The sequence below is a fragment of the Megachile rotundata genome, chromosome 3 (genome assembly GCF_050947335.1).
Source record: "Megachile rotundata isolate GNS110a chromosome 3, iyMegRotu1, whole genome shotgun sequence".
Lineage (NCBI taxonomy): Eukaryota > Metazoa > Arthropoda > Insecta > Hymenoptera > Megachilidae > Megachile > Megachile rotundata.
The window spans coordinates 5,731,707-5,756,209 of NC_134985.1; the positions used below are offsets into that span (position 1 = coordinate 5,731,707).

Here is a 24,503-nt window from a genome sequence, read left to right on the forward strand (position 1 = left end):
TCAAGACATGGACACAGAGCTGCGAACAGTGCCAGCGAGCAAAGGTCACGAGACACACCAGGACGCCCTTACAAGAGTTCCTGGTCCCCAACGAACGCTTCTCTCACATACATATAGACCTCGTGGGACCACTCCCCACATGCCAAGGTTATTATTATTTACTAACTGTAATTGATAGATTTACCAGGTGGTTGGAGGCTTATCCGGTGGAGAACCAGCAGGCAAACACCCGCAAACGATCGCTCGTTTCGGAGTTCCGTCGAAGATCACCACAGATCAAGGTCGGCAGTTCGAGAGCATCCTGTTCAGGATTTTCCTGGGCATACAGCCTGCCACAACGACGAGCTATCACCCGCAATCCAATGGACTGATCGAACGCCACCACCGGTCCTTGAAGGCAGCCCTCACCTGCCACCTGCAGGTTCATCACGGACCAAGGAAAGCAATTTATTTTTACTAAAGGACGAGACCAAGGGAGGATCCACTCAACGTGTCGAACCACGTAACGGTTCGCTCCAGAAATGCAGACTACAATCCCATGGACTTCTAAAATTCCATAGAAGGCATCCGAGAACCTCCGGATGGAAAAAACATCGGCATACCGGCAACCACCCATCCTGTACTACACTACGAATATTACATTGCGCAAATCAAATTGTATTTACCTGTTCGCGACTCTTTAAACCTCATTGTACATAATTCTCTCGCGCACATCGAACATTTTATATTGCATATTTTATAGTTCACACTTTATATCAAATTTGTTTTTTGTGTATATACGTATATTCTTTCCTTGTATGTTATTCTGCAATTTTGGACACCTTTGCTAATTATGTTATTTACAAGTATGGGTTATGATTTGAGTGTGAGTTGATTAAGTAACGACGAAAAAGGAATATATATTTTCATTTTCTCACAAAATTGTCTCTCGAGACTATTTTGTGTCTAGCGTGGGGGGTAGATCCGAGGAATATTCCTTTTCCGTCGGTATTCGGGTCGCGACCGCATTGACTCGCAGGAATGCATTAACGCGGCATTCTGCGAAAGCGATCGCGTAACTCCGAGCCGAACATGCACGAAATCCGAAACGAGCTCGCGTCGAGAACCAAGCCGAACATTCGCTAACTCCGAAACGAGCGCGTGGCTCGCCGACCGCGGAAGCGCCGAACGTTCGCAAAGCCACGAGAGCAGACCGAGCATAGCAACGCGACGTTGTTGATTGTCCGCGGACTTTAGCAACGCGGTAATATAAATATCGGTTTCGGAGCCGCGATCGCGGCAGATTCCTGCTGAGCTCTTTTGGGAGAGAACGAAGTAATTACCACGGTCGCCCTTTAGAGTCACGGGAGAGTACGGGGGCTCTTAACTGGCCGCCCTGGTATGGAGAGAACGGCAGGAACTCGCCGCCGGTCGCCTACCAGGGAATGGACGGTGGAACCACCCGGACGCCCGAGGAAATCCAGAGAGCATCTTCTGCTCTTCTCCTGGGATGGAGAGAACGGCTGAAATCTACCACCGGTCGCCATCCAGGGGGAGCGAGCGGGAGAATACTCTCTGGTTCGTGTTAATAGGAGAGAACGGCTGAAACTCGCTGCCGGTCGCCCTATATATTGTATTTCGGGAGAGAACGGCTGGAACTTGCCGCCGGTCGCCTGCTAATCAGGAGAGTACGGGAATTCTATCCTGGCCGCCTTTGGAATGGAGAGAACGGCTGGATTATCCGCCGGTCGCCTTCCAGGGAATGGTCGGAAGAATCTCCCGGACGCCTTTAGTAGAAATTGTACAAAAGTATTGTAAATTCCGAAAACGACGTTTCCGCCCGATCCGTTCTCCGTTGTTTAAAATTGTACTTGTATAAATGTTTAATTGACAGATTTTGGAATTTTATGTTTATGTTGTATAAAACCAAATATGAATAAATACTGTTATTTGTGTTTTCCACAGAATCATTTGAGAAGTTTCCTTTGCGATTATCCTTGCGAAAATCCATCCTACACACTTATTTTTGTTTTATTTTTAATTATTTCGGTAAGAAAATAATCCGATGTGATTAAATGTAATAATAATACTTGTTTTAAATGCTGGAACGACGCAAGGGCCGCTATATTTTAGTTTCAAATCCTGAAATAACGCTAAAATTAGCCGTGAACAGCTAATTCGTCGATCTGGCCCACTGTGCGCTGACGAGAATTGGGATGTAGTCATGCTCAGCAGATATTTGAACGGCCTAGTTAACGGACCAATCAAGATACTGCCCATTGAGATGTTAGCAAAGGTACCCCCAAAACTGAAAATAAACCGTGCAGGATGGGTCCGGAGAGACTTGCCTCCAGAGATAATGTCAATCCTTCTAATTTTCATAAAATTTCAAAACTGTTCAAAGCTGTTCATTACAAAATTGTTCATATTTAATCCAATAGAAACGCGAAATAAATACCAGGGAGGACTGCATGAAAATCCATTCCATTGTACACCATCAATTATCTTCACCAATATTTTGAAATATGTCACAATATGTGTGGTTTGCGTCCAAACTCTGCGACACTAGAGAAGTTTTCATGAATGTAAATGAAGTATGTTTTTCAAAAGACGTTCATATACAAACGCTTCCTTCATAGTGTGTGCAAGGTGCCGTATTAATTATCGTTTTCCATGTTTTTATGGCGAATACTACCCTGGTTCGTGTCATACTAGTGAATAATTAATAAAGGAAATGTATAATGATGCAGTAATGTGGTGCCGAATTATTGGACACCTAGTACGTAGCGTTACCGATGCACGTTCGGCTGCGCGCGCTCTGCGTGCATGCGTTGCCACGTAAACCGCGATCGGCAATTGTTTGTTGATTCCCGCGAAAACCTGTAGATTGCGTACCACAACGGCGCACAGTGGTCCTAAATTACAAAAAGCTGGCCAAAAGTCGAAAAATGAAGTATTGAATTTTTATCTTTTAACTATTGGGTTGGGTACACTGATAATTTATGACTGCAGTTCCAAAAGGTACAGTTGTCCAGTTCATCTACCTGCATTGGTATTTCAGTAGGAAATTGACTTTCGTTCGAGCAATACCTAGCGCACAAATCCAGTCAACATAGACTTCATTAGAAAAATTTGTAACTCAATCCCCAGTGCATCAATTTTGATTCTGTAAAATGGAAAACACAGCTAAAGGTAAGTAGAATTCATAAACACATTACAAGATCAACACTTACAAAGTATAATACGACAATTAAACAACGCTTTTTAATAAAAATTCAAGTAAGTGACGACCTCGGTATTTATAAAAAAAGGGAAAAGTTTATGAGTTAGACGGAGTTGGGCTAAAAAACCAATTGTCATTATTTAGTTAAGACTACAACGCATCAGAATTAATAAAAAAATGCTGCCCATATCTCCCCCTCGAGTCTTAATGAACGTTTGAAAATGTAAATACTTGTGTTTGCCGTTGATTCATGCGTGTTCGCCTCTCTCTTTCTCCCTGTCATACAATTAGTCATTCGCTCACTATTTTTGTCTCCTGTTTTTCATACCTGCATAGAAATTATAAATAGGGGAGAGGTCAACATTCAGGTAAACGTGACCCCCGGGCACATAATGCCGAAGTATAATTAAGCAAATAAACGTTGAGTTTAAGAATATTTAGCATCAGTTTTTTCATAACTTTTTACGAATATTGATATGGACGTCACAGAATTGTTATAAATATTGTTAAAAAAAGTATAATATAAATCGGTCTATAGAATTTAACATTATGAATAAAAAATGTATTGATATGTTTGTGCGTGCGTCTATAATTATATTGTTGCTGGAAAAATTAAACTTGTTTAAAATATAATTTAGTATAATATTTATATTTCAGTTTCTGAAGAAATTACTCTATCAAAGAAACAAATATTCATTGCATTGAAAAGTAATTTGAATGGAACAAAAAGCAATTTAATAAACGTAATTAATTATTTTTTTCGTAATTTTGTCTTTAATTTGTAACCTCGAAAACTACTTTGTACAAATTTTCAGCTAAGTAGAAGAATTCTTTCATATTTTGGTCAGCTTTTTGTTTTTTTTAAATACTGAACGTCCGTATTGAATTCGCCATTTTGTTTTTCGCAATTTTGACTTTTGATTTGTAATGAGTGACCTCGAAAATCCCTAGATACAAAGTTTCATTAAAATTGAAATATGCCTTCATATTTTGGCCAGCTTTTTGCGATTTGGGACCACTGTGCGGCGTCGGAAAGAGACCGCGAGGCATCGACTCCCGTTTTGTAATCCTGTGGATAGTTATTATCCCGTTTCAAATTATTTTCCATATTAAATCTTTTCTTTTTAACACAACCGTATTCAAATTTATTTATTATCCTACAGTAAATACAACATTTAATATTATTTTTAAGTTAAACGTTTTCTTCAATGCACACAAATAAAGAAAATGCATTTTATAATTAAAAAATAAAAATAACTGTTCATTGGTGCAGGTTTTGTAACTGCTATGCTTAAAATTAAGGCAGAAATAAATTTAAAGAAAAAAAAATAATATCCAAAATGAATTGTGATCCACCAGCCTACCGCTTACTAAACTTTGACGCTACGCCCTGAGCCACTTTGCTACATGACCAATAACACGTCACTCAATAAGTCCGCGGTCTCACACATATATGGCGACACTGGTGGCAGACCCACGTTATTTTCGAATAATACTAACCTTCAAACAGTACGTGTCAAAATTTCATGATATTCTGACCGATAGTTTAGAAATTACAGTCATTTTAGTACCCCCAGTTTCGTAATTTTGAAGACAATGGATAGAAAGGAATTTCGTGTGTTGATTAAACACTGTTTTTTAATCGGAAAAAATACTGTTGAAGCCAAGAAGTGACTTGATAAACATTATAGAGACTCTGCACCAGGGAAATCAACTATCATTGACTAGTATGCTGAATTTAAACACGGCCGTACAAGCACCGATGATGCTGAATGCTCTGGTTGCCCAAAATCAGCAGTTGTTCCGGAAACCATAAAAAATGTCCACAAAGTAGTTTTAAAAGACCGTAAACTTAAGTTGCGTGAGATAGCTGATGCCTTGAAGATATCAGAAGGTAGTGTCTTCACAATTTTGCATGAAAATTTGGGCATATGCAAATTGCTTTCAAAGTGGGTGTCGCGTTTGCTGTTTCACGAAGGCAATGCGCCGTGTCACAAGACAATGAATACGATGGTTCAACTGAATGAATTACGTTTTGAATTGTTTCCCCACACATCGTACTCCCCAGATTTGGATCCCAGCGATTACTGGCTTTTTGCAGATATGAAAAAAATGCTCCAGGCAAAGAAATTTGGCTCAAATGAAGAAGTGATTGCGGAAACTGAGGCTTACTTTGGGGGCAAAGACAAATCGTTTTATATAAAGGGAATTGAAAAGTTAGAGGAGCGTTGGAATCAATGAATCACACTGGAAGGAAAGTATATAGATGATTAAAGTGGAATTTCTAAAAAAAAATTTGTTTTTCTTAGTTAGACCGGAGACTTATTGAGTGATGTGTTACTTAACATGAACGTTTTGAGGGTGCACGACAATTTTCTCGAAAAATCTTGAGAGGCGCGCGCCTACTGCTTTACCTAGTTAGGTTTAGATACGTAATCCTTAAACGGTTTCAAGGCAAGTTTCAGGAAAATCCGTTTCCCGTCGACCCTGATGTGCCCTTGTGAGAAACGGTTCGAGGAAGCATCGAATTTATCTAACGTTCAAAAGGATGTTTAGGGTACGTCGAGGATCGCTAAATAACTGAACGTTATTTTAGCTGTGAAAAAAATGGTTTATTTAGCTTTGTGCAAGGGAAAAGGCCCGAAGGCGTAAAAAACCCTTGATTTATGAATTGATGGACATTACAGATATCGATATTGCGTGTGTAAATGTGTCGCGTGTGAAAATAATAGGTTAAGATGAGGCGTCCGTCAGTGATTAAATAGATTAATCGCGTGACTCCGGATTTTTATTTGTGGGAATAGTTCCCTTTAGTATGTTAGGTTTTTGATGATACGAAAACTAGGCTCCATTAAATCTCCAGCGTAAGAAGCTCCTAGTTGATGTGTGATTTCAGGAATCAATGTGATGTGAAAACCAAATCTCTGATGGAGAATCAGCGCTGGAGGACGTATATTGGAAATTTTAATATCACGAAATTATTAACTGAATTTTATACAAAAAATATGTAGGATTATTTCCACGTACTGTCATGGTTTTTTCCATAGAATGACCGTTAACATGGGTTTTTCTTTCAACGATCATCTTTTGTTTAACGGCGTTCGGCGCGTGCGAAAGACTTGCAGGTCAATCGTGATTTTGCGTTCTTGCGAGTAGCTTCGACGGAAAGCAGTGCCGTCCGAGGTATTGTGTTTTTTTTGTGTATTCCTAAATATATATTGTTAATCTCTTTTTGTTAAAACATACCCGTGTTGTTTCTCCTTACCCTCCTATCCTACAAAGAGTATAGCCGGATAAGGTAGTCAAATGTGCCCTTGAGTCGAATTAGAAACCCAATTCGTCAGTCGGTAGTATATCCAAAAAAAAACATCTCACACCAAGTTTCAACCTCCTATCTCATCCGTGGGGGTAGTAAAAGGGAAAAAACGAAATTCCGGTTTTTGGCCCTTTTTGTCTATTTAATTTCGTACAAAAATTCTGAAAAAATTCTAAAACATTGAGGTCCAGGTAGCGCATATTATAGAATTTTTTCAGATTTTTTGATCGCAAATTGTAGTCGTGAAAAATCAAAAACCGAAAAAAAATCCGAAAAAAAGCGATTTTTTAGTGAAGATGTCGGAGCACTACTTTTATATTAATGTGGTAGTTAGACATTAGTATAACTATTATTCTTTAATTTTTTTAGATTTTTCGGTGAGGTGCGCCGTAGTTAAAAAAATCAAAAACCGATTTTTTCGCGCGAAAAACAAACTTCTGCTTTGAATTTTTATGTCATTTTCCCATAAAAGATGCATTAAGTAATTTTAAGAGGATTCACGTTTACACAATTGATTTATGGATTACAACAATGAAATTAACTTAATTAATTAGTTTTTTGGTACGTTCTCTATATACTTAAATGTTTGAAGGTCCTTCAACAACATCGGTGGCGCAGCGGTTGAGGCGTATGACTCGTAAACCGCTGCATACTCTTTTTGGCGCAGGTTCGATCCCGCCTGAACTTATATTTTTTTTTCTTTTTCTTTTTCTTTTAATTGTTAATATTTTTTATTCTAATTATAGAACAATGGATATTACTTATTTAAAAACATTTATAATGTCCTTTAAGAATATTTCAAGGTTTGTTTTTTTTTTAACTTGAAAAACTTTGGCAACTTTAAATTCGTATAAAAATAATTACGGAACATTTTGACTACATATCTTAATTGTAGTACGATTTTATATTTTTTCATTTAAGTACATATATCAGACCAATTTTTAAATATTTCATTTCTGGTAACTAAGTAATAGGGGTCTGTCTATTACTTATTGTTATAGGTATTTTGTTAATCTTGAATAGTTGAAGATTGGGTTTTTCCCTATTCAGGTATCCGACCATTATACGTCGGGATGTTATATACTTGATGTTTGAAAAATAGTTAATTCAATCCATCCTTGAAATAATCGCGATGTATAATATTAAGCAAAATATGGAAAGTGATAAGTCACGAAAAATAAAATGTTTAAAAATAAAAATATATAAAATCGTAGCACAATTAAGACATGTAATCAAAATACTTAAAATTATTTTTATTTCAACAGATAGTGGGGTTTTTAGTGGGTAGTCTGCGATTAACATAGGAGTCCCACACTAGTCTAAGAACATAAGGACTGTGCGTAAATATCTTTCCCCAACCGAAAAAAAAAAACAAACATTAAAATATTCCTAAAGGGCATTATAAATGTTTTTAAATAAGTAATATCCATTGTTCTATAATTAGAATAATATGTTCCATAATTAGAATAATTGTTGTAATCCATAAATCAATTGTGTGAACGAATCCTCTTAAAATTACTTAATGCATCTTTTATGGGAAAATGACATAAAAATTCAAAGCAGAAGTTTGTTTTTCGCGCGAAAAAATCGGTTTTTGATTTTTTTAACTACGGCGCACCTCACCGAAAAATCTGAAAAAATTAAAGAATAATAGTTGTACTAATATCTAACTATCACATTAATATAAAAGTAGTGCTCCGATATCTTCACTAAAAAATCGCTTTTTTTCGGATTTTTTTCGGTTTTTGATTTTTCCCGACTACAATTTGCGATCAAAAAATCTGAAAAAATTCTATAATATGCGCTACCTGGACCTCAATGTTTTAGAATTTTTTCAGAATTTTTGTACGAAATTAAATAGACAAAAAGGGCCAAAAACCGGAATTTCGTTTTTTCCCTTTTACTACCCCCACGGATGAGATAGGGGGTTGAAACTTGGTGTGAGATGTTTTTTTTTGGATATACTACCGACTGACGAATTGGGTTTCTAATTCGACTCAAGGGCACATTTGACTAGCTTATCCGGCTATACCCTTTCACATCAAACACAATATTATAACGAAATGGAAATTTACCAACTTCTGTCACGTCTACCGGACTTTATAACATTTCAGTGACACTTGTTAGCTGCTGGACACGTCTATTCTCTTCTAGATACGTCTAGAACGACCGAGTCAGAAAAAATGTCCCCTATGTACAATGGCTCGAGCATTGTGAATATGCGCCATATGTTTGAAGAATTGAAAAAAATGAGCAACCATGCCGAGAACAGGGAAGACTGTGGAATAAAATATCTGGAAATAACCGGCATAAAACGGTCGGGCCTGAGGACAACCCTCGGCGTAGTGTGTACTATGTGCCATTATAAAAGTGAAATCCACAGTCAACCTGATGAAGTTCAAGAAATGAATATCAATCAAAGTGCCGTGGCTGGTACGATATTTACTGGTGGCAGCTACGCCCAATTGGAAGAATTTCTTGCTGCAATGAACATACAATGTATGTCGAAGAGGCAATATGTAAAGCATCACGATGAAATCGTGAATTCGTTGATTGCTGCAGCAGAAAAAGAAATGATACGAGGGTTGCCTTTTAAGTTTTTACAATCGAACAATAGGTGGCGTTAATGAGTTGTGGCACCACTGTATTTGTGAACATTGACGTTTGTTATTGCGAAGCCAGTGGCAATTTAGAAATTGACTGAGTAAGTTGTTGATAGTGAACGTTTAAAAGAAGCAAGTTTGTGCAAAAATGGAGATCACCTGTGAAGGCTTACGTTGGATGATTTTTCATGATTTTAAAAAAGGCCTTACTCAACAGCAATACATAGAATCGCTTCGTGCAACTTTTGGTAATGAAGCACCATCAGAGAAGACTGTTTACAATTGATTTGCAGAATTTCGTCATGGTCGTGCGTCCGTCAGAATATCGAGAAGGTCGGTCAAAATCGGTTGTCATTCCGAGAAACATCGATGCTGTGCGCAACATGATTAAAGAAGATCGGCATGTGACTTACAGACAGATAGAGGCGTCTCTTAGGATATCGCAGACTGCAATACAATCGATTTTGCATGAACATTTAGGTGTGAGAAAGATGTGTTTCAGATGGATTCCGCATAATTTGACCGAAGCACAAAAAAAGGGTCGTGTTGATTGGTGTCAGGAAATGCTGAAAAAATTCGACCAAGGACGTTCAAAATCCGTATACAACATTGTTACAGGAGACGAAACTTGGATATATTCGTATGATCCTGATCATGCGATTTTCATCACCTCAAGAAGCTGTTGAAGACTCAAAACCATGTTTCTACGATATCAGCTTCAGAGTGGAAAAAATGTTTCCAGAATTGGTTTGAGCGTATGCAAAAATGTATGGACCTTAAGGGCGAATATTTCGAAAAGCAATAAAACACTTTGTTTCGATCTTGTTCGTTTCTGCTTCACTTTTTGTAAAAACTTAAAAGGCAACCCTCGTAGCAGCGGCTGAAGAAGAAAAACAATTAGCTATTGAAAAAGGAGATATTCTTCCAGGTTCTGGAATCCCGCACATTCCCGTTGTTGTCGACGGGAGCTGGATGAAAAGATCATACCGCACTGGAACATATAACTCTGCGACCGGAGTTGGCGCAACAATTGGATATCGCACCAGAAAAATTTTATTCATCGGAGTGCGGAACAAAACATGTAAAATTTGTGATTGTGCTATAAGAAGAAAGGAACAACCCCGAAAACATGTCTGTTTCAAAAACTGGACAAGGAATCAAGCGTCCACCACTATGGAAGGCGATGCCATAATGGAAGGTTTCAAAACCAGCGTGCAAAAGCGGGGATTGATTTATTCCACACTAATCGCTGATGGAGACAGCAGCGTATATAAAAAAATTATTGATGCCGATTCGTACAAAACAGAAATTCGTGTGAAGAAAATTGAATGCACAAATCATTTATTACGGAATTTCTGCCGAAAAATGAGAGAAATTGCAAAAAAAACGACAGCAGGAAGTATGAGAAAAGCTGTTGAAAATAGCATTCGGCGAATACGGACGGCGATAGTAAAAGCCGCGCAATATAGAGACAAAGAAAATGTATCGACCAACGAAAAAATTAAAAATTTATACGGCGATATATATAACATGCCAAGCCATGTCTTCGGTGAACATGCGGAGTGCAATCAAATAAAATACTTCTGCGACGGGGAAAACAAAGAGAACGAAAAAAATATCGTCCCACAATTAAAGAATATGGGAATATATCAACAAATTAAGGATATACTGAAACCATTAGTAGCTCATGCAGAAAGCTTATTATACAGCTGCAACAATAATAGCGTGGAAAGCTTTAACGGGATCGTCGCCAAATATATTGGTGGAAAAAGACTGAATCTCGGAGAAAGAGGTTCGTACACGGCAAGATGTGCTGCCGCTGTATTACAATACAACACCAAAGAAGCACTATCCCGCTTGAGTATAAGGATGAACAAGAAATCGGCCACAGCTGTATGCAATATGGAAAAGGAAAGAAAACGTGCCAACAACATAGTCAATGAAAAACATCAAAAAAATATTGGAGCGCGAGCACAAAAGAAATTACGCTCCCAAAAAGATTTTGATTATGGACCAAACGCTGCACCCCTTAATGGGTGAGCTACATTTAAATTTGTTAATTATTCAATTCACATTTTTATTTGTTGAATAGAAAAGTTATTCAATTTTTTAAAAATGAGAATTTGTTCTTTTTCATCATTACAATATCTAACGAAAATAATTTTCCATATTTTATTTATTATTTCTTTGGGATAACTAATAAACGTATTGAATAAATTCGATTTATTTTGATTACGTGAGTAAAGACTAATTTTGTTATTTCTTATTCATGAATGAATGATAATTCAACAATAACCCAAATTTTTTTATTCATTATTCAATGTAACTTTTATCTAACAGCTTTCTATTATACCGACTTTATACCGACGTTATACTGACGTTATACCGACAGTATCGATACATTTGTTCACGACGACGATCGGCCGTCATATTCGAAGCTGTCGCTCACGCTGTCGCGCGACCGGTCTATACGCGCTCTCATTGGTCAGTGTTTTTCATTAATAATTCAAAAACTAAGCTTTAACCAGCATTTTGGTAAAGGAAAGAGTTGTTCAGAATCACTCCAGCTACCATCCCCTAAAATTATGCCCACCAGTAGCCGAACACCCTGTATATTATTTAAACATTAATACTATTGGTTTTGAAGATTTTGCAGTGAATGTGATAACTACATTAAGTTATCGTATACACCGCTAATAATATTGGGGGTAATTTCTCTGAGTATAAATTTATTTGTCGTAAGTAATTTCTGTTTGTATTATCCGAAATAAATGACATAACGTTGCACAAACAAGAATTATGGGATCACTAAATTTTGTTATTTATTTCAGCTGTCTCAATCTGTGTTCCATTCTGCAAATGCCGGAGACTTACTGCTCTTCTTAATGCTAGTCATAGGAGAAGTGCAATATATGTTTTTGATAAATCTTGCAATGCAGTTTGCGGCCGATGGTGCTGCTAACATATCTATATCCATGTATGTATATATCTTGGCATGTTATTGTATAGAGACAGAGACAGAGAACAGAATGTTTCACCATAATATGTTAGATATTCTATGAAAAATAATTGGAACTATATTGTTCTTCCAACTTTTATCATGAATTTTATCAGTGCTATATCTGTTACTGTTCATATTTTGAAATGATTCATTTATTCCACTGTGATAGAGGACAGTGCATTAGAATTAAATTATAATATAGAACGTTTGAGCGTATTCCGTTGCGAATCGGGTTTTCATATACACCCCACGCTTTATGAGTAGGTACTATCACTTCAGATATTATACATGACTTACTATTCATACAATAGTACAATGACTATAATTATCAAGGAAAGGTTGAGGAGTTTAAAATACACAAACATCTTGACAAAGTAATAAATTTAATTTTCGAGGAATTGTTTTAACAAATACGTGCTTGAATCTTTACAACGTTCTATAATGAAAATTCTAAATGACTAGAATTTAAAGGTTTAGCTACAGCACATGCGCAACGCCATTGTGGCATTGAACGCATTAATTGGTTTTTCATTTTTCGTTCAACCCGCAGACATAATATTATATGTAATCTGATAAACTATTATTTTTAATTTAATTTGAAGGGTTCGATAAAGTTTAGACTTCCCGTTGATATATGAAATACTAAATGAATTACATATTGAAATGAACCGTTAGCATTTTTAATAATTTGTCACAGTTGAGCGATTAAATATGTATTCTTTGATATTCACAGATATAATACCAGCTGGTACGAAACATCAATAGCCACGCAGAAATTACTGCAGATGGTTATACTAAAAAGCAATCAAGGCTTTACTTTCACATTTTATAATATCTTCGATGCATCACTGCGAGGCTTTTCGGTGGTACGTTATTCTCCATTATACTAAAAAATTACTCACCTCTTAAAATTTGTTTTAAAAGATATCTTCATATTTCAGCTATTTCAAACGTCGGTATCCTACTTTACGGTGCTGATATCCTTAAAATAATTTACGTCAAAATTGCACGGCATTAATTCTGCAGCATTCCCAATTCCGTGATGTCGTATAGTAATCAATTATACAATTATTCATCATAAAATAAGGTGTTAAAATCATAAGTTAATAAATTAATATCTAATAATCTGATTTTTCATTAATACAAAATAAAATGAATGTGCACTAAGTGAACGATCTTCCTGCAAGAAAACCAAATTAGAATTTTAAAATTGTTAAATCTTTCTGACACACTGTACACAATTTCATCGCAATGTAAACTACCTATTTTGTGTCATGTCTGGTTTAGCCTAATATGTTATATGTTTTTTGTTAGATAAATTACAAATCGATCGCTAGCTAAGTAGTATCGGGTCTCGGTGAGGGGTCCCAACCTCGCGGTGCGCGGCTGACGGTGTGCGGTCGACGAAGCGCGGCTGACAGAACGCGGTTAACGGCTCGTGACGTATTCGTCACAAATGTACTCTCGCTAAGCGAGTAAAGTGAGTTTATTGTTTATCAATGCGAGTGTAACGACTCTGGAACCTAGGTTCAGATAGTTATTAGCGCTAGGAAGGTAAAGAGCGGCTTTTACCAACTAAACGACTCGTTTTGGAAAATGATTGTGGGATTCGTGTGGTGTGCGGTTAAGGAGTGAAATCCACAGGTCAATATCTTTCAACAATAAGGTTTATTCAAATAATTAATGAAGATGATGAATTTAACAAATAACAAGTAACAAATAACAACAAAATATGAAAAGTATATTGGTTTGATCAAAAGAAACTAAATAGAGTTTGATATAATATTAATAATAGAAATAATAGAACTTGGCAAATTAAACAATACGTAATAGATAATTGTGAATCTAACAAAAATGACTCTCGCTAGTTAATACTTTATATTAAATCATACCTAAGTCTGATTTCGGATAAAGCTAAAATCGCTTCTATAAAATTAATTGAATTCGATATTCTATAAGATTTGATTCTCGTTTCGAACGCTATCGCAATGACAAAATTTATCTTGATTAATACAACGATTGTGATTTATATAACGATTACTCTTTTACGAAATTAATAATATTAGCGCCTGATAGTCTACCGCAGCGAGGAACACGACCTAAGTGTGATTCTCTGAGTGTACCTAGATACGCTCTCGCAAAGTTAGATAGATTAACGATTTTATCTGATATCTAACGCGGTGTAGTCGACTACGGAAATTACGCTGATGACAGAACAATATTCTTTTACTAATTCAAGTTCAAAATTTATTTGAATCTAAATGAATTATTTCCTCGAAACAGTTACTCTTTTAATCTGACTCGACAACTAATTGTCCATGACCCTTTTTGTCAAAACGAACATTGACAACCAAAACCAGATCGCTTAATTGGGGAGCCTGCGTTAGCTAGCTACTAGAACGACCCAACGATACAGGAAAAGGGTGAACAGTATAAGTCTAACAGGGTAACAAATTAATTGATTCTAATTATAAAATCGTGATTGCTGAACTGCCACCCAAAAGACACGGGCTTCAGAGACCAAGCCGCTCAAATGGGGAGCCTGCTATTCGCTGGCTACGAAACTACCCAGAGCGAACTCCGAGAATCTGACGGCGCGTTAGCAATCCGACGAAAAATCAAATATGAGTAGCTGAGAGCTATCCTTTCGATATCTTAGCCTTTCTTGGCGCCAAGTATAGCACTCTCCTAGCGGAGTTTCAGATACGAGACCGTTTGAATGGGGAGCCTGCGTTAGCTAGCTACTAGAACGACCTACGATCAAGTATCCAAATGGCGTATACCCGCTTTACCAGTCAAGTATCAAGATTCGTTGCGGCTCTTGACAACGAAAACTGTTCCGGTTATACTTATCCAGGAAACTTCTAGCTTGCTCGACTTCGAAAACTGTTCTGCGATTTTGGCGAGTTTTGCTCGGCCTTTTATACTCGCTAGTCTGGCAATTTCTCGGAAAATCCCCATAATGTCAAAATATATAATTGTCGTATAAATTCGTAATTAAACATTAATTGTACAAACGAACGATTTAATTACATTATTAATATCGCATTCTACATAGTGGTTTATATTCCTGATATAAAAATAGTAATTTAATAGTGTTTTAATGAAAATTGTATTTTCTATCTCATTCTATACACTACGCACGATTTCTATACGGATCGGAGCTAAATGTATAAGCATACGATGCTTCTCGAACATTCCATTGAATAATATTATAATTTACAATATACACTGCGATAAACTAACATCTGACTTTAGTTCCGGATAACATAATATTAGTACGCTTAATATGTATTGACTGATTTGTTTAACTAATGGTTTTTAATAACTAATAATATCCTAATTGTAAAATATATTCCTATCCTTTTCTAAGATAACGCAAGAATTCTAGGAAATTCGGGGCGAGCATCGTAGCTCGTAGGCACATAGCATTGCGGAATTTTCCATGTAGAATTATACATTTATTCGAATAACTATAAAACAATACATTAATCTTGTTTTAAATAAATTAACTTAACATTTGATTGATTTAGTGAAACATATTATCCTTTCTAAATTGAAAACATACAATAATTATTGAAAATTAAAATATATTTATATGCTCGATTACCGACTGTCGAAATTAATACATAAGGTAATTGGTATATAATGTACTGTCGGTAATAGTCAATTATTGTCGGTAACTAAACTATTCTCACGATGGGTAATTGAATTGAGCACAGAACTGCCATGTTGGTGACGAAAAGAAAAAACTCTTCCAGGGATGTTACACGAGGAATGACAAAGTTGTTGAAATTGAAAATCGAATTGCCTTTCAAATAATTATCTAGTCACTGCTGTTCTTTGTTATTGATGGTTCGAGTATGAGGAGTAATTTTAAACGAATCTGTCTCAATTTCAAATCGGTTGTCATATGTCTTAGTTTGATCATTTGGAATTGGTTCCGAAAGTCTGTTTATTTGGCTTTCTCGTTAATAATAAGTGTCTTAACAAAATGAAAGAGGAAAAAGTTTTACTGTTCTTTATTACCGATATAATAGTGTGTATACTCTTTTTATATTTGCAATATTTTTGGAGGAACGAAAATGACCCATAATTTTTTAAATGGAACTATATACTTTTTCTTAGATAAATCGATTCTCTGAAATATTCTGAATAAAAGAGTATTAGGGTATAATGGTAAAAAAAATTATAATTTCTAAGATATCTTAAGTTATTTTTTAACATAGTATGCCATCTTTGACATCACCTTGTTCATAAGTGATAGTGGATATCAAAAAAATAACACAAACTTGCACACCTGTGGCCATGGACGAACATTTCGATACCATATGTATAGGGGTGCACCTTGCCATCTTCTCACATAATTGCCGGCTGGACACAGCTAATAAAGATATTTCATAATATTTTAAGATTTTAATTTAATATTTACTATAACGCTTAAAAATAAAACGTTTATTTGCCCAAAGCCTATAACTATGTTGGTAATTGTTTCATAAAAAGTTTATCCCATCTAAACACTACACTGGTGGCCAAAATTAACGCACCACTTTCTTTACACCGTCGTCATTTCCACTGTGTAGGAGGCAGGACTTTGAAATTTTGAGGATAGGTGGGCCCATGGGTTGTCTCAATACTCCACGAGTGCCATTGCTACCTGCCACCCCTTCCGGGATCGGCGACCCTTTGAATACTACAGGGTCAAGAAAGTGACAAAAAAGGTTCTAAATTCGACCGAAAAAAAGAAAAAATCCAAAATTTTTGTCAAGGATGAGGCTCTTTATGTTACGGCCTTTCCGAAAATGCCCAGCTCAACCCCCTCCAACACCCCCAACCCTCTCCATAATTTTCTACCCTTTCCAAAAGGGTGGTTGTTGATGACAGGAACGCGAAATATTTCATTTTAGTGGATAATTATCGGCATTTTTTAGTTTGTCGCGATTTGGCGACAACAGTAGACACTGGCGACAATTGTTGCGCGCTATTTACACCTTGTGATCATCATAGCGGAACCTGGAAGATAGATCATAAGCAGGATGTGGAAGATGTATCCAGCTATTTGAGACGAGGCAGGCCCGATGTTGAGATTACGGCTAAGATCAATTCTGTCCTGAATCAGTGGTATGCCGCCAATCCATGGCGTAGAACCCTGAGCGGGAATAGTACGGTCGGTGTTGTTAAAAAAAGTTGGGTCCCTAATGTCAGAGAATTGTTGGTCGGTAGAGACGACTATGTTAAGCATAGTGAGAGCATATTGGAGGATGCTGTTAAGGCTGTCGCCAATTTGTTCCGATCATTCTCGTCAGAAACTCGAGCACCGGTCAGTGTTGCAAAGAGCTTGTTGGACGACTGGAGTTCTACAGTGTCGACGGAATTGATTTCGAAAGAGAGGGAAATACTAGACAAGGTGGCGGAAATTTTGTCTAACTCTACGTTAAAACCGAGCTCGTTTGTCTTCGTATTCCAGGAGAGTCCTAAAACCTTCTCTCCTCCCCAGTCGCAGATTCGCATATTCTTGCGATCTACGGATCTCCTCGTACCCTATACGGATTTGAGGACAGACGCGCGGTTGCTCGCCCATCCGTGCATCTTGAAATTGGCGCGCGCATTAATTTTGTTACGTCTGCCACCATTTTCGCGGCTTCTTTCGCTGTCTTGCAGCTAGTCAGGAAATCGTCCATGTAGCTGTTTTTGATTATATTTCGGGATGCGTCTAGCATAATTTCGGAGAACTCCGTGGCGTTCTTATCTTTAACATATATCGTGTTGCATGGAGATGACTTAGCGCCGAAAAGGAGACAAGTTATCTCGTAAGTATCAGGTCTGACATCGCGTTGTTTGCCACTCCATAAAAATCGCTGAGCTCCGCGATCCGCGTCTCTTACTTTAATACGCATGAACATATCTTCAATGTCAGACTTAATCGCGATATCATATTGCCGGAAGCGCACCAGTATTCCTAACAATGCTTTATTAAATCTGGATCCGTTTCCAATAAATCGTTCAAGCTCACACCCTGTGCCTTTGCGGCAGCGTCGAAAACTAATCTTAACTTCTTTGGCTTGAACTAATCTTACACCAAAATGGGGTAAATACCAGGTGAACGGTCTGCGCACGTCGTCATCTACTTTTCTCACGTAGCCATTTTCTACAAGGCGCTCCATTTCTTTATAGTATAGCGATGCATACTCAGGATCGCTATCTAGCCTTCTCACGAGCGAAAAGAGACGTTATTGCGCTGTGACTCGCCTGTCCACCTTTGGAAACGGGTTCCTAGATCACAGTAGGCCCGTCTCCTATAAGAATCCTACCCTTCTTAGAGCAGCGTCAACTCGCGGACCACGCGCTCCTATAGAACGCGAAACTGTGTCATCGATCAATGAAATGGTTGAACCCTCGTCCAAAAGGGCGAGGTATCGATACACGAAACTGGTCCGATGACGCGCACTGGAACGATTTTTAACAGTGCGTTTGAATCCTGGAGTCATTTGTTCTTTCCCTGTTCTCCGCCGCATTGCCCGAAGGACCCGCATGCTTCGCGGTTGCCATACCTACGCGTCGCCTAACCAAGTCATGCTTGTAAATGAAACCTCCTTGCCCTTTGAACAAAATAGTTGTTGGCTTCATCTCCTCCAAGAAGTCGACGACCACGCGGCATCCGGGGACTGTTACCGCCTGCCCGACGACGTCTGTACAGAAGCACCAACAATCCACAGCCATTTCGTTGACATTGAATGTGGTCCCACCATGGATTGCGATATACTATCGAATGTTGCTGCAAGTCCTTGCCGCATAAGTTACCATCTTATCGCAATCATTCCTAGTGGACAGGAAAAAGATAACTATGCCTCTCCTAATCACTTCCATGGGTATTTTGAAACCTTTGCTGTAGCCTTCTAACTTAACGCCTATCGTTCCGGAAGGGATCACGAACCACTCATCATCTGTCTTGTCACTTGATGTTGCCGGTTCCATGCGCACATTCTCTTTAATCTCAAATCTAGTACCAGATATGTCCAGACCCTCAGCAAGCCTTTGTGACTTGTTGCGCGTTAACACCGTCGCTGTCAGGTGCACACACTTGTAGGGCACGCGGGCTCTTGTAAACTGCAAGTCTCCCGCTATTACGGTTGGATCAGACCTACAATGTATCTCATCCAGCAGCACATAGTTGGCATGTGACTCTATTTCCTGTATCTTCCGTAGGGCTGAGCCATACGACATTATGATCAACTTACGAGACCCATAGCCGACAGAGTCTGTCGAGTCTTCATGTCTCTGTCCCACTATGTACTGTATCATATAAGACGTCATGCCATTGCCCGTCATCTCCAACAATTCGCAAATGCGAAAATAGGCTGCCTTAACAGCAGCCACAGTTGGCTGTAGCAAGTACACGCCAGTGTTCGATGGCAATGATTTCATCAAGTTAACCGTAAAAGACATGGTTTTTCCGGACCCTGTTGGTGCTTCGAGTAAATAATATAGGTTCCCATCGACCAACTCGGTGTTAATTAGTTCTGACACGGCTGTCTTAAAAAAATTTTCTGGCACTGTGTCTAGCCCAATATCTGGGGCCAACGTCGTGAGTGCTTTTGCATTGAATATAGGACAACCACTCATGCCAGGTACGCGCTTCCAATTGCTGGATTTGATGAAATTGTACGTCGAGTCGATCATGATCGGTCGCATTTCATAGGACACAGCGTTGTCTCGATTATCAAAACTGCTCCTAATACTTTCGACCAACAGGTATTGTCCCACCCTCCGGGACGGACAAACGACGCACAAAATTTCACCTCGCTCGGCTTTGGCCATCACCACGTGTTAAGGTCACAGGGTTAGCGAACGTAACGTGATAAGATGACACTAGTGAATCGATGTCACCGAAACAACACCCGCTGTTCAAAGCCGATATGACTTCTCCAAGCCAGTAATCACCAGGTTGTACTTCGCATATCTCTTCTGGACTACTAACTTCGCATGCCACTTGATCCCTATCAAAGGCCAGCTCAAAGGTCTCAACGGATTGAACATCACGCCAAGCAGCTATCCGCGCTGCCGTTGATGACGGCGCTATAGTAGTAACCACCGACTTTACGACAAATAGTCACCACTCCCGCCACTCTGACATTGTCCTTGTAATAAGCACACCAACCTCTGGTCCAATGATACATACATTGTCCGCTGACGAGCCTATTTGCTGTACGTAGGACAGACGCGTTAACGACGTAGACAAAATTTCCCCTTTGTATCATGAATAATTGTCGATCATAAGGCTTATACCACGTGCCAGAACCATCGTGTATGTAGATACAATCACTTAATTTGGAGGAACACGCCAAGTTGACAGTGGTTAGTGTTGTTTCTACGTCGAAGTATATTTCCCACGTGTCTTCGCCCGTTGCATCTTAGTTATAATAAATGTATCGTCACCATCACTTAGTTGGCCGAAAGTAATTACCTCCACTGTCTTATTCACCGGTAAACCCGCCTTGAAGCCAACCAAGTATCTTATCTTGATTCTAGTCTTACAAACTTCTTCAAGCGGCATACCCGTAGACTCAGAGACGGCTACGGCCGTGTTTGCTGCCACTAATTTGGTGTTGCCGTATGATGTGAAGAGTTCTCCACTACCTCTTTGCCCAGCTCTGATCCACACATTGCCTTCATCATCGGTGGTTATTGGACACGACATTTCCATGAAGCAACTAGTCACCGCACTTCTCAATTCTTCTGGATAAAAAGAAGCCAGGTCTTCCGCTTCTAGTAATCTCTCTTCTAGTGTGACCGTCGTGTCCCAACCACTATAGTCAAGGCATATTCCGAGAGGATCACCTCCAGGTGGTAAGGCTTCCTCTATCACCTGTACGTCACAATCAGCATTGACACCTTCTTGTATGTCTCTTTTCGTCTGATCACTGTTCATATCCCATATCGCTCGCATCACCCGCCCGACATACATTGGCGGGGTACCGTTAATGGTGCCTTTGTACAATTTATCTTCTCCATGATGCCTTAATATGTCCCCTAACAATACATAGAGTGCTAATCTTGTAATGGAGTCAGCAAATTGAATGAACCGGTGTCCTTGTTCATTGTATTCGGATAAGGCTGCTGTCTCTACGGTTATCTTTCCTTCCTTGACACATTTCTTCTGCTTGGGCTCGTTCTTCGGTCTGCACGTAAAATAACTGGCTGTCGGTTTCCCTTTAGACCAATCTTGTCTGTTTATCATCTGCAATACTTCTTCTTTAGAAAGTAGTTTGCACTTCCCTTTCAGTGATTTACCTTTCTCACTAGTCAACAGTTTCATTGCTCGATATATCTTCCTAAGAGACCCGTGATCCATACGCCCGGGATCCACATCTAACCTCTTCTTGATTGATGCTTGTTTCCACTTGTCCGTGTTTTGTGTATGACAATAAGTGGAGTTCAGATCGTCTATACCCCACACCTTATCTGTAAAGTCTGCTATTAATCTATTTTTCGTGTTTTTGGGCATCGCAGATCGTCTCCTTCTATTAATTGTCCCAATACTATGCAGATGTTCGAATTCTCTCTTAGCGTCCTCCGCTAACCTCAACTTCCTCGTCTTCACCAATTGAGAGAATTTAGCTATCCGCTGGTCCCACTTCGGGTCCCATTCCATATCTATTGTGCCCTCAGGTGCGACTATGTTGACCCTGACACCTCCTGGTTTTTTATCTGCTCTTATCTTTGTTTCATATACTTTAGAAGTAGCTCCTGGCAAAAACCAATCATGCCTTCTTGTCACCTTCCATCCGCGCCCGCGGATTCTAATGATCTGTTGCATTAACATGTAATGGTAATATTGCTCATCGCTAACTGCACCGACAAGCTCAATAGCACGTCGAACATCCGCGTCTTTTTGACGTTTGCCAGCCATGAGGAGATACCATTCGGGGCTGGACAATCCAGTCGTTCCCAGCTTAATCGCCTTGACTTTGGCGAACCTTTTGCTCAGATTGTGTACAAGCTGTTCTACGCCATGCCACAACCCATTAATTTTGACGCATGCTTTACCGCCTGTTCGGCCGCGAACCGAAGACTTTGTCGCGATTAAAGAATTTACAACAAGGTTCAAGTGGTTCGGCGCGCGGACCGCCGTGAACCGTTCATACCTCGAAATACGGGTCATCGAGGACCCTTTTGTCTCTCAGATCCGGTCCGAACGAATCTTACCGTAGACATGTACGTATCATAAACCAGCTACAGCTGTACCTCTCGCTTAAACAGTTTTTGACGAACAAAAGCATAGAGTTCTTCCTAACCGTTACCTTCGGAAACGCGAGGGTATTTAGGCGATTCTTCGTACAACGAAAACACAGTCGAACGTTGAAGCTTGCACGGTTCGGATCGAGAGTCAAAGAAGTCAATCGTGACTTAGAAGTTTCCGCGTAACGCGACGTAGCATAGCCAATGCAGGGTGGTTCGGAAATCATTCACGACGCCATTCGAGTGAGACCCTGCACTCCTCGAATGGGCCACGGTAGGGTGGTTAAGTCACACACTGTATACTGTTCGTGCGAGTCCTACACCCTCGAACGGGCCACGGTAGGGTGGTTAACGTACACACACTGTACACTGTTCGGGCGAGCCCTACACCCTCGAACAGGCCACGGTAGGGTGGTTAAACGTACACATCAACATGATCTGAGTGAGTCCTACTTCTCAACTCGATCATCGTGAATAATCTCACGCAACGTGAATTATCACTCAAAACGAACAACGCTGAGCGAGACTCTGTTCTCCTCAAATCGAACGACATTGAACGAGACCTTGTTCTCCTCAAAACGATTCACATTCAATACGCCGCCAACACAACGTACACATACTCGTACACATTTTCACCGTAGAGTCATTAACGAAACATATTTTTGTAAGGGGTTTTTTATGCCGCAAGGCTTTTTCCCCTAATTCGAATCGCTAGAGCCAATAAACGATCACGACTTTTCAGGCTCAATTGTGTCTAAACAATTTTTATTTACCCTCTTCTTCAATCGAATTCATATATTCCTTGAAACACGAAATTTCTCCATGTTGGACAGATTTCGACGATACACCGCCGATTTTGATTGCGTCCATTAAATTAACAACAGCATCACAGAAGCTCACCTTAGAACGCCCTTTCTTGAACCAAAAATTGAAGTTCTTGATTCCGTCTACGCTATACTCGCCAGCGTCAATTATCATCAGGTCTAACTCTCCTAGTCTATTGACTACTTGCTTTAGTCTCGCGCTGCATCTTGCATCCTTAATGTTTCCTTTGTCAACATGATTCGCCATGGTAGCCAATATCACATCTACATTACTGCGTATAGTTTGTCTCAGCTCTCCAGACGGAACCCTATGGCCTTTCTCATACAGTGATGACATTACATAGACCTTAGGCGCCTTACTAGCCAATGCCGTGCTGTAATATTCCGCGAACCCTCCATAGTGGTTATTTCGATTTCGCTGAAACTTTTGCCGGAGCTTCGTCTCGATCCCTGTTATACGTGGTAAAATTTTGGTCGCATTTGCACCAACCCCTTGGACGCTACGCGCTGTCAAAGAACAACCCCTTACTGTTTTTTCATCTTTTCCACAGTTAAAAACCAATTTTGGACCTGCAATTCACGGAAAAACTTGTTTTCGTCACGACAGTATCGTGTTTGTTGATGGTTGGGCCCTAGCGTGAAACCAACCCCCGTTGTGGAGGTTGGTACCCCCAACCCTTTCAATCCGGCCCCGGGGGTGGGTGCGTAAATTGAGTGCATGCTATCGATTGAGGGACCATTGAAGCATTTCTGTACAAATTTTCAAGTCGATTGCTTGAACCGTTTTCGCGGGATAAACAAAAAAGTGGAAATTTTGCGATTTACAACCCCCAAGTTCACCTCACAATCCCTACTGATTGGAGGGGGTTGGCGTGCCGCGGATCGGCTTCTCATGAAGCTTGAACCCTCCTTTTCTCGGTCCCAGAAGATGGAATTGCTCACACGACATGCACAGCCTCCAGCGATGCCGCCAAAATACCCTGTCATCGTCGTGTCGGCCAAAGCGAGCACCGCGGCCTCCAAGCGACGAGTATGTGAACCAAAAGCGATCCGAACGATATGGACTTTCAGCCACCCAAAAAGACTCAACGAAAAATCACAGATTTCACACGCCAACAATTAACAGACAATTTTTTAAACTCGTTTCTTTCACATTTCCAGCAGTTTTACTGATTTCTTTTTCAAAGTAAAAGCCAAAAGCAAAATTGTAATAAAAAAATTAACAATTCTCAACGCAGGAAAAAAATGAAATCAAAAATGGCGAGAAAAAATTAAATTTTAATAAAATAAAAACAATACAATGTATAAACAATAAAAT

The 24,503-nt window shown here is 39.2% G+C and overlaps 1 protein-coding gene across 4 annotated transcripts in view; it reads left to right on the forward strand.

Moving 5' to 3' along the window:
• The window catches only part of LOC100882786 (uncharacterized), a 275,505-nt gene that overhangs the window by 25,498 nt on the left and 225,504 nt on the right, over positions 1-24,503 (forward strand). For 2 of the 4 annotated variants that reach the window (XR_013037659.1, XM_076529962.1), the window contains exons 3-4: positions 11,953-12,098; positions 12,856-12,988. Coding sequence is in view for 3 of the 4 variants with exons in the window: in XM_076529962.1 (XP_076386077.1) it covers positions 11,953-12,098; positions 12,856-12,988 (279 nt within the window). In the remaining variant the exon portion in view is untranslated. Of the gene's footprint in view, positions 1-11,952; positions 12,099-12,855; positions 12,989-13,063; positions 15,555-24,503 lie in introns of those variants that run through there. The other 2 variants (XM_076529961.1, XM_012295197.2) reach the window with 2 other exon arrangements.